Below are 13051 nucleotides of genomic sequence, written 5' to 3'. Positions count from 1 at the left end.
CGGGGACAGGGGCAGGGGCAGGGGGCTGCATCCCCGCGGGCTCCCCGCCGCAGGGCCGCCGGGCGGGAACGGGGCCGGGCGGCGGGAGGCGGCGGAGCCCCCCCGGCAGCGCCCCGCGGAGCCCCCGCTCCCGCTCCGCCGCCCGTGCCCTGCAGCCGCCCGGCCGCGGGGAGGTGGCGGCGAGCGCCGTTAGGCGGCCCCGGCGCGGGGTGATGCAGCAGAACGGAGCGGCCGGCCCCGGGGCGGCCGCGCGGGGTGAGCGCGGGCTGCGGGGGGGCGAGGGCGGCTTCGGCTGGGCCCCGGCGGGGCTGGGGACGCGCAGCCGGCCGGTACCGGCGGCCTGGGCTCTGCCCGCTGCCTCCCGGCAACCCCCCCCATGGAGCCGGGTGCGTGTCCTAGCCCCGCCGCGGCTTTATTTTTTGCGTTCTGCTGCATTTGTGTTGACATGGAAACCGACACCGCTTTCTGTTCCAGAGAATTGGAAGCTAAAGCTACCAAAGAAGTCGAAAGAAAACTAAGCAGGTAAGATGCCCGTTTGAATTCACTCCCGCACTTCGGAAAGCGTCAACCTAAGGCTAAAAACTGGTGTGTTTGGTTTTTTTTTCTTGGGCATTTAATTTCATGTTAATTATAAGGATTAAAAAAAATAATAATTTGAAAATGTGCTTGTCTGTTGCGTAGGGGAGTCTGCAATTTAGGTAGTTCTGTAGTCTAAACACCTTTTTAATGTAGTTTCTTTTACATAATAACAGCGTCAGATTCTCTAATAGCGTTTGTTTACTAGGCTGTTTTGCCAGGGGACTTTTACTAGGGCCATTTGAAATAAGTTTAAACCCTGAATTAAACTGATTGCTAGTTTTTACATAGCTTGCTTTTCTCTTACTTATGGCAGTTAAGCAGTCCCAAACTTTCAGATTGATTTACAATTACACTGTGAAAATTGATCGGCTCTCCCCCGTTGTCAGCGTGTCTTCCTTTTTTTGATGATATGCCTGAGCAGGTTTTTTTTTTTTTTTCCATTTTATTGTTGGCATCTGAACAATATATACAGAATCATTAAGACGTATTTAAAAATGATAAGCTGAATATAATGTCAGGGTAATTGTTAAATGGACTTTACTTGAACAGAATATTTTCAAATTACAACTCTTTAATCTGTCCACCAGAAATTACAAAGCAGTCTAAAAAATTAAATCATTAGCATTGTGTGGATAGTACTCAGTGTATACTTGATACCAGAAAAAATTTCAGAACCGTGTTTTTAGATAGAGCACTGAGATATGTATTTATAATGGCACAAGTCTTAGAGTCATAAAACTGTGAAGATCTATTGAGTTGCTAGTGAGGTCTGTCCTGTCATGCGGGCAGTATAGGTGGTGAAAAGAGGTGAAGGTAAACTGTACAACTGCCTGAAGAAAGCGTTTTGTGGGGACTGAGAACAGATCAAGGTTCACTGAGTAACTTCTGGTATGGCTCGGGTCTCTGTTTTCTGACACACGAGCTACGCGTTTTCTTCATTTAAACGATTAAGAGCTGCTTTTTCCCTTGACGTATCAGTTGTTTTCAGAAACCTGTCATCTAACTGGTTTCTGTTTAGTGAGGGAATTTTCACCATGTGGGCACATAGCCTGGTAAAGCTGCAGCATGCCTACTCTGGATAGGCCTGATTGTTTTACTATTGCAGAGCTCAACAGATAGCCTTCATTCTTTCTCTGCTATCGTTGTTTGTGATCTTATTAAATTTGCAGTGACCTAGTCAAATTGTAAAAGAGTAAATATCTTTCCCTGGGAAAGGTAAATAGACCCATTGTACATTTTTTCTTAATCTAAAATTTCATAGTGTGTATACAGACTTTAAACTCTGTGGGATGTTGGAATATCTTCATTTAAGTTCTGAAATTGCCTTTGGAGTTTATGCTTAAAAATAAATAGGTAGGAAATACCCTTTTTGTAAATCTTACTTAAATATTGGCTTAGACTGTTGGTTTGCGATAGAGTAAGTATTACAGCTGTTAATACAGCTTGCTTACCCGGTTAGAGCGATGACTTTTAATCTCGGGATTAGAAATTTGGCTCGTTTGGCCTCTCACAAAAAGATCTTCATTTGGTCTGCGTCCTCTTTAAAATGCACTTCTGCAGTGGACTAGGTGTGTACTGCTGGTTTCAAAAATAGGCATAGTGCATGACTGGCAACAGTAATTCAAATAAATGTGTTGCACATTTTATTGCTGCATAATATTACAAGTGAAATGTAACCTGTTCAGTCTACCTCTGAGCAAGAACGTGTTACCTCCCACTATTAACTGGAGGAATGCAACTTAAATTTGGGTCAAATCAGCAGCAGTAAAAAAGGCCACGTAGTTCTCTTGGTTTAAGAAATAGCTTTTTAATTCTGTTTGCTAAACAGGGCTTTTCTACCTCACTTACGTGGAACTGAGAGAAGGTAAATATCTGAAATATGTTTACAGTTTTACTCCCAAGCACAAGCATTTGACTCTTACTTCACAATCATACAAGTTACAGGGAAGATTAACAACTCTGCTTTCATTCACCCGTTTCTGCTCCATCTGCATTGGTTGCAGACTGTCCGTGTTCTGGGAAAGCAGACTTTGCCTGACAGCATATATACCTCTAGGTTTCATCCATGTATTCTTCTAAGTTACTAATGTATGTCTGTTGTTGTTTTTTCTTAACTCTTCTGTGTTAGAATAACCACCATATTTGCATGAGGCTTTCCTTATTTGCTTTAGAAAAAAATGAGATGGTTCAATGACAGAGGCATAGATATGAGAAGCAGAGTGAGAAATGTAGTGGTTTCTGCTGATACTTTAAGCACTTGATTTTCTGTTGTTATTTTTGTTGTGTTTTTTTTCAGAGGTGGGAGGGGCAGGGCTTTTTTCCTGATAAACTTCCTACAGGATGACTTCTGCAGTCAAATGAGAAGAGCTTACTGCAAAGAGGCAGCGTTCTGTTTATACTTTCAAGACCTTTAGAGATGCTTAAGCAAAGTGATATATTCTTTTCTCCCCTACCCAATCAGCGGGATACCTTTTCAGATGATGTGTAATTGTCAGGTTGGCCCCATAAGGTAGCTCGCATTCACCTCTTCCTTTGTAGTGTTACCGGAAACCCACCACGCAGTGTGCTTCTTGACTCCACATTAATAATACTGAAGCACTCTTCGGTAGTTACGGTGCTGGGCTTGAGCAGTGTTCAGGTTTGTGCATATGTTACAGATATCCTGCACAACCAGTTCGCTTCTGGAGAAGCGGTTTAATGGATCTTCCTATCCCTGTTTGTTAAGTGAAGATAGGGATTGTTTATTGCTACTACTGAAGTCTTGTGTATTTAGATGACAAACTCTTTGGGAAATAGGCTTGTATGACTGCGTAGAGGTAAACGTGATAAACCCTAATCTCGGGTGAAGCCTCGGGGAGAAAATGGAACCAAAATGTTATTCCAGAACTGACGTATTTATAGCGGTTGCAGTTTGTGACATGGTTCTACTGAGCCAGCCTCTGCGCTAGGGAAGTGGGGAAGATGAGTGTCTCTGAACTAATTGATAATGGTAGACACGATAGTTGAACTTCTGTCACCTCGCTCCTAGGGTGATAAAGACAGGTATTTTAAAAGCAGAAAAGAGTAGCTGGCACCTATTTGCTAATTAGTTATGCACTGAGGTATCAGTTTTTAGCTTGGCAGCGCCTCTTCTTTACGTTAATAGCTGGGAAGAATTAACACATGCAGAATCTGTGTACAAGTGGTTTAACTTTCTTATCAGGGGCTTTCTTTGCTCCTGTGTAATGTGCCGAGTGGTTTTAGTTGTCAGAATGCTTCTGTTTAAGGCATGTTTTAGGTGTCTTTTGTTGTTAACTTTAAAGTACTGGCTTCTCTTCCATAAACTTGGAGAATGTTCTTTGTGTTGTGATGCACTATTTTATAGGAAGTGTTAATAAAGGAATAGGAGGATCAATTTTTAACTAAAATACACATTTTTCTAGTTGGTTGTTATATGATGATGGCTTAATACAAAAGCAAGCTATTGGATTTTAGAAACGGAGGAATAGTTTTTATTGGTAGCTGTATGTATTTGCATTATCTAAAAAAATTAAATATTAGGGAAATTTTAGGTCAGAATACAGCAAAAACATGAATTTTAAGTCTTGGCAGTGTGTTTGGAGGTCTGTATATAACATCAGACATAGGTGAGTTATGTAGTGCATGCATACATTTGCTGCTTTTGCAGAATTATAAAAGGTCTTTCAGTTCCGTATGCTTACGTAACTCTCTGACTGTTCCACCTCTAGCATGCAGTTAATTTATAACTAGAAGAGCAAATAGTGAAATTGTTCTTATTGTTGTTATTGTTTTGTTTTTAATTAAAAACTTTTTTTTTTTCAAATAATATATTTGTCACTGGAAATGTTGAAGTGGTTTCAGAAGCCACTGTGTGTAATCGCTTCTAATTGCTACTTTTATGTTTAACACATGTAGCAAAGGGGTAGAGGGCAGAAATCCGTAACTAATTAGCACAGAAGTTGATGTTTGGTGGTTCAATAGCAAGCATGCTCTCAGTGTCTCCAGCGTCCTGCTATCAATAAATAAACTGAATGATGCATGCCCTTTCAAGAAGCGGACCAATAAAACCGTTTTACTTTCAGTTATTAATAAATGTCTTTTTAGCTTCAGATATTAGGACAGGGCCGCTAGGGGCTGGTTGTTTAAGTCGTCTCCTTTGTCCAGTGAAAAGAGCTGCCAGCCCGCCCGCCTTGTGTTGGTCAGGACTAGTGCCAGCCGGTGGTCGGTCACTCGGTGCGTTTAGCACACTTGGCCAGAGGAATGACACTGAAAACCCTAGTGCAGGCTTTGCGGTGTTTCAAGAGCTTCAGAGTAACCTAACGCAGGATACCTTTGGGAGAATCCCTTCCCAGCCTCATGGCTTGAAGCGTTTGTCGGTGATAAGTGTCTTTAAAATGTACTAGCACCATCTTGTGGGGCAGCGTGACTTTAATTTGGTTTGAAAGTGAATTGAGAAGGTGGCTGTCTGGCTGGCAAATGCAACATGAGCATCGGTAACGGTGCTGACATCTCCAGCAGCCTTTGTAGAGAAGCGCTCCGAGTGCTAGCGTTCACTTGAAGAATCTCCAAACCCAATTAATACAATTCTGTTACATAAGTAGCTTAGTTCTGATGAGTGCTAGATAACTGGCATTAGTGGTGGGATGGCGGCTTGATTTATTTCAGCGCTGACATTTGCTGGGTGCGAGCACTATGTGCTTTTCACTCTGAGATAAATACCGTGTTCATAATATTGCAGTGCAATGTCTTAGATCTTAATTTGTGTCAAAAATCTTATTGTAACCATAATTTCCTCAGTGGGGTGACTAGAATTGTAATTTATTGTGGTGTAGCATGTTTCCCTTTTGTATGTTACAACAGCAAAGAAAGCATGCTCTACAAACGTTAATTATTGCATCCTCATTATGTCTTTCAGGAAACTATGGGTATACTTGATTCTCATATAGTGTAAGAACAGAGGTTAAATACGTCTAACTACTTTCTCTATTTCAGCCCATATATTTTTAAAATGCCAGGCTGTAGCTTTTTAAATTACACGTTAATAGAAGCTTTTGCAAGACTTAAAGTAATCAGTAAAATACGATTTGATGTAAATGTTACCTGCAATGTTTACATTGTGAATATTACAGCTTTTCCAGATTGCAAGCCAAATAACAAGTCAAACAAAAAGTAAAATTAAATGTTAGCACTGTCAAAGCTTAAAGAAGTAGTAGAATGACCGTAGAAGGCAGAATGTAGTTGCTTTCTACTTAATGGCACAACTGATAGTAACAAACTGAAAGACTTAATCTCAAAAGTCACCCAGAATCATGAGGCACTTTGTCTTGCAAAAGCGGTACCTGTCTTAGAAGATAAGTATATTAAAAAAAAAATAATGGCTTAAATAAGTAAAGAGTTCTGGTATGTGTTTTTTTCCTTACACAAACAAGTTGTGCTGAGTGAGTTACTGTGACAAGACTGCCACAACTGAGGGGAAATTTCAATGTGATTGATAAGTTTTTATCTAGCAGTCAGTCTATTCACAGTTATGCAGACAGTTGCAACTTCTACATGTATGTTCTCAGAGCTTTCAAAAAGCGTAGTCTCTCCTGAGATCAAGATCAATTTTCATTTGGTCTCACTTGAAAATAACATATCTTTCTAGTTAAGCCGTTTAAACTGAGGGTCTTTACTCCAGTCTCAAATGTCAATTTCATATGGCATGGGTATTTTATTTGCAGTTGATCTAAATTGAAGAACAAGGTTTGCATTTTTGTTACCACCATTTAGTGTTGAGCAAGCTAGTCCAATTATTTAGTAGGAAAAGGAAATGTCCTGTAGATGTAGTTGCAGTGAAAGCTGGATGGCTGATAGGGGAAATAATAGAAGTCTGCTTATATAATTCTTATGAACCAGAATTTGCAGAGGCTGAGGGGCCAAGCATGCTGCTTCCAACACCTCTTTTCCAGGGCAATGGCGTACACCTACCTAGATGCAGGGAAGAGCCCAGCAAAAGAGCTTGTTGTTTTTTCCATTTTCGTCTTGTTACTATTAGCCTCTGCTGCTACAGTGGTTTTTGTTAAATGCTGCAAAGTAACATGACGCTGTTGGTAATTTGTACTGAAAGAGATACCTAAAATGCTGAGTGCAGAACAGGCATGGGTAGCTATGAAAGTGTAAGATGATAAATGAGAAATACTACGTAACTTCTCAAGAAGTAGCGTTAAAAACGTAGCTTGTTATAATTGTACCTTCTAAGGGATGCTGGAATCCAGTGCGTAAATAGTAGCACGTGCTGCCTGTTGGTAGGGTCATGTATTAACTTGTTGGGAAGAATAAGGGAGACTTGCTCTTTCGGCTGTCGGAGATGGAAATTTAGGAGTTCTGCCTTAGACTGTGATGACTTAATCGGTAAATCTAAATTTGTTTTTTTTAGGTCTATGCTTATGTTAGAGGGTAGTGGTAGTAGGAGTACATTCCTTGAAATATTCACGTTTCTAATGAATAGGCAATAAGGACTTTACTGTTATTTAGTTGTATGATGAGTTAATTTTGCTTTTCAGTCATTGAGATTTAACATTATAACAGTAATCTAATGCTCTTGTTAAAACCTACCTATAGGTAGGTAGTTTTTTTCAAGGTCCTGGTGCGTACTAATCACAGTTTGTGTGTGTGTGCTGAGCTGGCTTTGTCATGTAAAATCTCTTCTTAAATACATGAAAATAGAATGATCAGTGTCATAATGTAGGAATTTTACTGTTCTTATGTGGTAGCCGAAAAATGATGCTGAGGTAGAATATTCCAGAGCTACTGGTGTGTTATTTGTTAGCATTTGTATTCTAAAAATAAAATGTAATCATGTTGACTTAGTTGTAGCAAGATCGATGAGTCACTTTTTTTGTTGTGAAAATACTGCTTTGCATTGCCTGTGCTTTTTGCAGTGCTCTAGCTTTCTTCTAAAACCTGAATGATTTTTCAGTTAATGAAGTTTCTGCATGTGAAGCACTAACATTTGTTAAGCAAAAGCGTTAGTGGCTTTCTTAACCCTTAGAATTCTTCTGAGGATATTAGAAATCCTTTAACCTTTTGTTCCAGCAGACAGTTCGGTGTAACACACCATCCTGCGGCGCTGATGCGCTTCCTGCATCAGAGGGGTTTGACCTGTGCCCGTAGCCCTTGTTGAGCTGCTGGAACAATTAATTCAGGTGGCAGTCAGGAGAGTTGGACTGTTTCCCTGGGGCTCCACAGCCTAGCGAGGGCAAGTTTCAGGCCGGTTGACCGCTGCTGACAGCAGCAGCCTGTTCCCCAGATGTCACCTCTCGCTAAGGCCCTGCAGCTCAGCGTCTCGCACGCAGGCGTGCGCACCCAGCGCTTCCAGATGCGGGGGCATGGGGCCCCGGAGGCACCGTGACCGGACTGGGCGGCAGCTCCAGAGCTAAGAACCTGGCTCTCCAGGGCTAAGGAGCCTCTGGGAAACAGAAAGTCACGGGATGCTGACAACGATTCCAGCTGCACAGCCGGCTTGTGTTGGTGCTTTTTCCTGGGGTGATGCTGGGGCAAGGTAGGCAGAGCGCTGCTCCAGGAAATGTGCTGAACGCAGCCTTGTGCAGGTGTCAGGCCAGCCGCATGTGTCCCAAGTGGTTGTGTGGTGCGCTCCAGCAGTGAGGTTGTGAGAGGAGAAGGGCTGGCGGCGTGACTTCTGCTGGCCGTGGGAGGAAGGTACGCAATGCTTGGCCTTGTCAGTTGGATAATAAGACTCTTGGTAATAATACATAGAAACTACAGATTGATTTCAGACCTACACACTTCTTGTGGTGTTTACCGATTTAATTCACGTGTTAAAAGTTGAATTATTCCAAATGAACTCAGTCTGAGGATGTCTTGCAGACTTTGGTTACAGCTTCTCAGGATGGAAGGCAATGATGGGCAAAGCTGACCTATATCACACACACACGTGCACAGATGTCACTGCAGGTTCATCGTTACCTCCGATTTGCAGTGTGTCCAAGGGATTGCTGTAAACTGACCTGGCCAGCGGTGATTGTTTTCTGTGGTTACGTGACTAACCTCTTAGTTGCTCATTGATACCTAATTGCAAATGCAAGATAGCTTTTTGCAGGAAGACAGTCCTCACTGAACCTTGCAGCCTGATGATAAAACTATGGTAAAATGTGGAATAACCACATTGCCTACAACTGAAATACAGAAGGATCCCAGAAAGAATAGTTAGTTAGTTAGTTTACATATCTCAACACATCAGAAGCAATGATTTATTAAAAAGAAGCGACTGTTGCTTGCTGTCTGTCATCAGAAAATTTTAAAGGACAGAGCTTGGTCTGGAGAAGCTTTTTAGAGCAGTGGTGGGGGGAATACTGCCAGCATTGGGCTGTTCATTGGCAAAGCATGCTACAGTTCTGCTTGTGCTGTCAGGCTGATTTGTTTAACCCATGCAAGGAAAGTTCATTAGTACTTGTAACAGTCACCCTAGAGCTGTTCGAAGAGAAAAAGAATGCTGGCTAAACAACAAATCAGTGATATCCCACCAGAAGGGACCACTGGGAAAAGAAACAAGTGGAGGATGAAATCAGATTTGCAGTGAGAACAAAGATCTTGGCAAATAGGAATGAAAACTGATTTCTGTTTTTATTAGTTGCTATTCAGATACATGTAGTCATGCTCCAAAGAGTTTGTTTACAGAGAGAAGTCAGAAAAGTCAAAATTTTGTAATTAAGTAAAAATTAACAAAAACAACAACAACAAAGACACTTGTTAATTTTGTGAATACAGAACTTCCTACTCTCCAAATACATTCTTACTAACTCAACAAAGTATAGCTGTTGTCTGAGTGTACTGGAAGAAATAGATTTCAGTAAAACATTTCAGTTAGCACATGTGAAAAATGATCTTATGGTTGTATCTTGGGTAACATTAATAGTCTCAGAAGTTTCTGTGCCCTGTAAATATTTAAAGTCATGCAGCCTTTTTTATTCCTCGATGTCATATGAAAGCATTACTGTATTGTGTCTCTTTTTTGTTTGAAAATAATAATAATAGCCAAATGGCCACAAGCTTTGAGATTTAAGTATAGGTATCATTATCATGGCATCCTCCCTGCTGGGAGGAGAACCACTTTTAACGTTTTGCTAACGAATCTCACAGTGGGACAGGAGAACAGTCTTAAAGCTTAAAGGTAGAAATCAAATGCGCAGCGATGATGTGATGCTCACCTCTTCCAAAAGGCTGGCAGTATTATGCAGAGTGCTAAATATAAGAATTTTCTGGCTACCATAAAGAGAAGACCCGATGAGCTGTTGTTTGGTATTAGTTGCATTGGCACCACCTACCGTGAGGGGCGGGTGGCATAAGAATACTGGTTTGTCTGCTTAAAGAGTGAGGAAGTTATGTGAATTTGCCACAATGGAACTTGGCAACTAGAAGTCACGTGTCAATTAAAAAAAAAGAAAAGAAAATTAACTGATACCTCGACTCATTTTGAACGGGACTTGAGCTGCATGAAATGTAGAATTAACCGATTATTTATATATCTGAGGAAGTAATGAAAGATTTGATGCTGCTTACGTATCCTGTATTTTACTGTATTCAGTTGCATCACTTCTGGTTTTTATATCCAATTATCATATTTTAAGCCGCAGTTTTATAGTTGTAGGTAACTTGAGGCTAAAAAGGAGCCAAGTGTTTCTAGGCAAAAGTAAACCACTTGTTGACTGCTCCTTAATGACATGTTTAGGTTTTTCCCCCCGAAGTTTTGTATAAGCAAGGTTGTCTTTATTACTATGAGTAAATTTGTATCCATGTCATTGAATGAGGTTGACTTTTGAAAGGAGATTTTAATATATTCAAAGTAAGTGTGTAATAAAATACCTTCTCCTGCCTTGCTTAGTGTGTGAAATGCATGGCAAAGATAAAAAAAAAAAAAAAAATCACAACTGTGTTTATGTTCAAAGCTGAACTTTGGAGATAAATGCCAACAAGACCAGCTGTCACCAACCGGGGTGTAAATTCCGTAACCCTTCCCTTGGTTGTGTCTCAGCTTTCTCTTTTGCTGCAGTAAGTAACAGATGTGAGTCTGTTCACTTTTAGTGTCCGGTGATCTCCAGGGCAGCTTGGGATCTGAGCACCTCTCGCGCTGCAGCTGATGGAATAGAAAGCATGTACAGATCTGGGAGCAAGCTGCTTGCTTATGAAACATTGCTTTAAAAAACAGGACTTCTGCTAATCTCCGAAGTTTATTCAGAGAGTAAATGTGGTGTCTTCTTGCTTTACTTAGTCAACATCTGTGCAGTTTATTCCCACGTCCCGTTCAAAGTGCATAGAAACAAGGATTTGTTTGAAGGACATGATTTCCTCGGTTAGAGGGCGGGCGTGCGTTGGAGCTGCTGTTCAGATTCAGGCTATCGGAGGTGTTTGGGGTAGCACAGATATGCTTCAAGAAGAGGACTAGAAAAACATTCTCAACTTTTTCTTAATCGTGTCCACCTGACTGTATGGTCAGGGCGTGTGGGCCAAAAGCTTCAAAGCTTTTGAACTTGTAAACATTCCTGACCCTGAAGTGGTGAAGGAGCCTTGCAAGTCGGTTTTCTAGTAAATAAAAAATATTTACTGTCTGAATCTCAGCCTTTGAAGTAGCTGAGCATTCGTAGGCTCCCTCTGTCATATTTACATGCTTGTATACCTTTATTTCTTTCTGCTTTTTATACTCTCCGTGTTCTCCCTTTCGTATTTTCTTTGAGAAAGTCTGTCTTTGAAAGACTGCAGCATAACCTGTGAAGTAGCGTTGTAGTGAAGCCTTCTGTTTTAGCATGTAAAATTTTATATTAAGTGAATTTCATTTAATGACAAACATAAAACCTGTTACAAGTTAGTTTTCTCACTAATCTAAGGTGCTCTGAAATTGCTCTCCCATTGAAAGCCCAGGTTTGACCATGCTCTTCAGCTTGTTCTGCTTCTTCACGCATCCTTTGTCAGCATCTGCACACGCACGCAGCTGGCTGAATTATCTCACTGCTCTGGCAAGAAAATGCCTACACTGGATGTTTCTTGGCAGAGGCGGCATTTAAGATCGGTGAGCTGATGCAGATTCCTGCGTTAGCTCGGTGGCTGGGTAGGAACCAGCGCTGACCCAAGCGGGTGCGTGCAGCCACGCTGTGCCCGGCCAGGACTGGCCGCGCCGGGCAACCGTGGTGTGGGAGGGCTCAGAGTTGTGCTGATTCGCAGTAGCAGGTAGAGCTTAAACAGCATCTGGATTGACACTGGCTTTTGAATTGAGTTAATGTCTAAGCCTTCGTTACATGTTTTATAAAAGGAAAATATTCTGTGTGTCTTGGCACTGCATCTGCTCTTAAAGTTTTTTCACTCGCAATTTGCAGTGAAAATGCGTAGTCCCTGTAGGAATATTATCCAATTAGAAGTAAAATTCCCCAGTTCCTTTTGGGTCACTGTGAAATAATTGTTCTAAAATGAATCTAAGTGTGTACAGATTGTATTTTGGGAGAGTTAATTACAAACTGTGTGGTTCAGGGATTTAGTGCAAGAAGAGGAAGAACAGTTGATGGAAGAAAGGAAAAAGAGAAAAGAAGACAAGAAGAAGAAGGAAGCTGCTCAAAAAAAGGTATGTTGAGCATTAAGAAAGTGCTTGTGGATTACTTCTTTTCATCACTGGTGAATATTGTTATATCCGTTGTTATACAAAAGTGTTTTCTTTTTAATTTCATTTTTTATGCTTTATATCTACTGTCAGTTATGCAATGGTGACTGACGTATAGAGCCTCTAACTTGGCTTTGTGTACAGGTTCCTTAGAGATTAAATAATCTCCTGAGATGACCGTTCTTTTTCCTGATTGCCAGTTAAGTCCACTTGAAGTTTGAAAACTTCCTCAGTATCAGTTCTCCCTGTTTGTTAGCCTAAACAAAGGTGTTCGTTGTGCACCTGTAGAAAATTCGGCATGTCTAATCTTATGACAAACCTAAGTAAAATTGTACAGAAAGGATCCTTCTGGAAAAGGTGAGGTGTTTCCTCCTATTTCAGAATGAGGTTCCGTAATCTTTTCAGCAGCTGACAGCAACGCTGCATAATAATTTTTGGACCTCAATTGTAAATTTGTAACTCATTCTCTTGGAATTCTTGTGACCAGGCACAGAGTACGGAATTTAAATGAAAATTTTTAATGAGAAAGGCGTTGGTTTACTTGTAGAATTTAATTCAAATAAGCGGTTCTTTGGGGTTCTCTTCTCCCCAAGTTTCGTATTTTCAGGAGTTGGAAAGGCATGTGTGAGTGTATTTTTGGAAGAAGTAAAAGCATAAATATATTTTGAAAGTGAAGACACCAAACATTTACCTGAAAATGAATATTTTGCTTTTGCTTTCTCCTTCCACATAGCACATGGTGGCCTGTTATTAAGCTACATGTCTTTGTTTATTTGCTGTATTCTCCGAGTAACAGAATATCAAGTGCTTGGGCTCGATACATCAGAA

General features: G+C 41.0%; 2 protein-coding genes across 2 annotated transcripts in view; both read left to right on the top strand.

Annotated features, from left to right (window-relative positions):
• RBBP6 (RB binding protein 6, ubiquitin ligase) overlaps positions 1-12151 on the top strand; it is a 93202-nt gene extending 81051 nt beyond the window's left edge. The window contains exons 23-24 of the mRNA XM_083799717.1: positions 475-522; positions 12097-12151. The gene's annotated coding sequence lies outside the window, so the exon portion shown is untranslated. The remainder of the gene's footprint in view (positions 1-474; positions 523-12096) is intronic.
• The window catches only part of TNRC6A (trinucleotide repeat containing adaptor 6A), a 79219-nt gene that overhangs the window by 29344 nt on the left and 36824 nt on the right, over positions 1-13051 (top strand). The window contains exons 3-4 of the mRNA XM_083799719.1: positions 475-522; positions 12097-12187. Coding sequence (XP_083655845.1) covers positions 475-522; positions 12097-12187 — 139 coding nt within the window. The remainder of the gene's footprint in view (positions 1-474; positions 523-12096; positions 12188-13051) is intronic.

This window comes from Anser anser (genome assembly GCF_964211835.1).
Source record: "Anser anser genome assembly, chromosome: 15".
NCBI classification, from domain to species: domain Eukaryota; kingdom Metazoa; phylum Chordata; class Aves; order Anseriformes; family Anatidae; genus Anser; species Anser anser.
The sequence above is the reverse complement of the archived record's forward strand: the minus strand, read 5'-3'. Positions and strand labels throughout refer to the sequence as shown.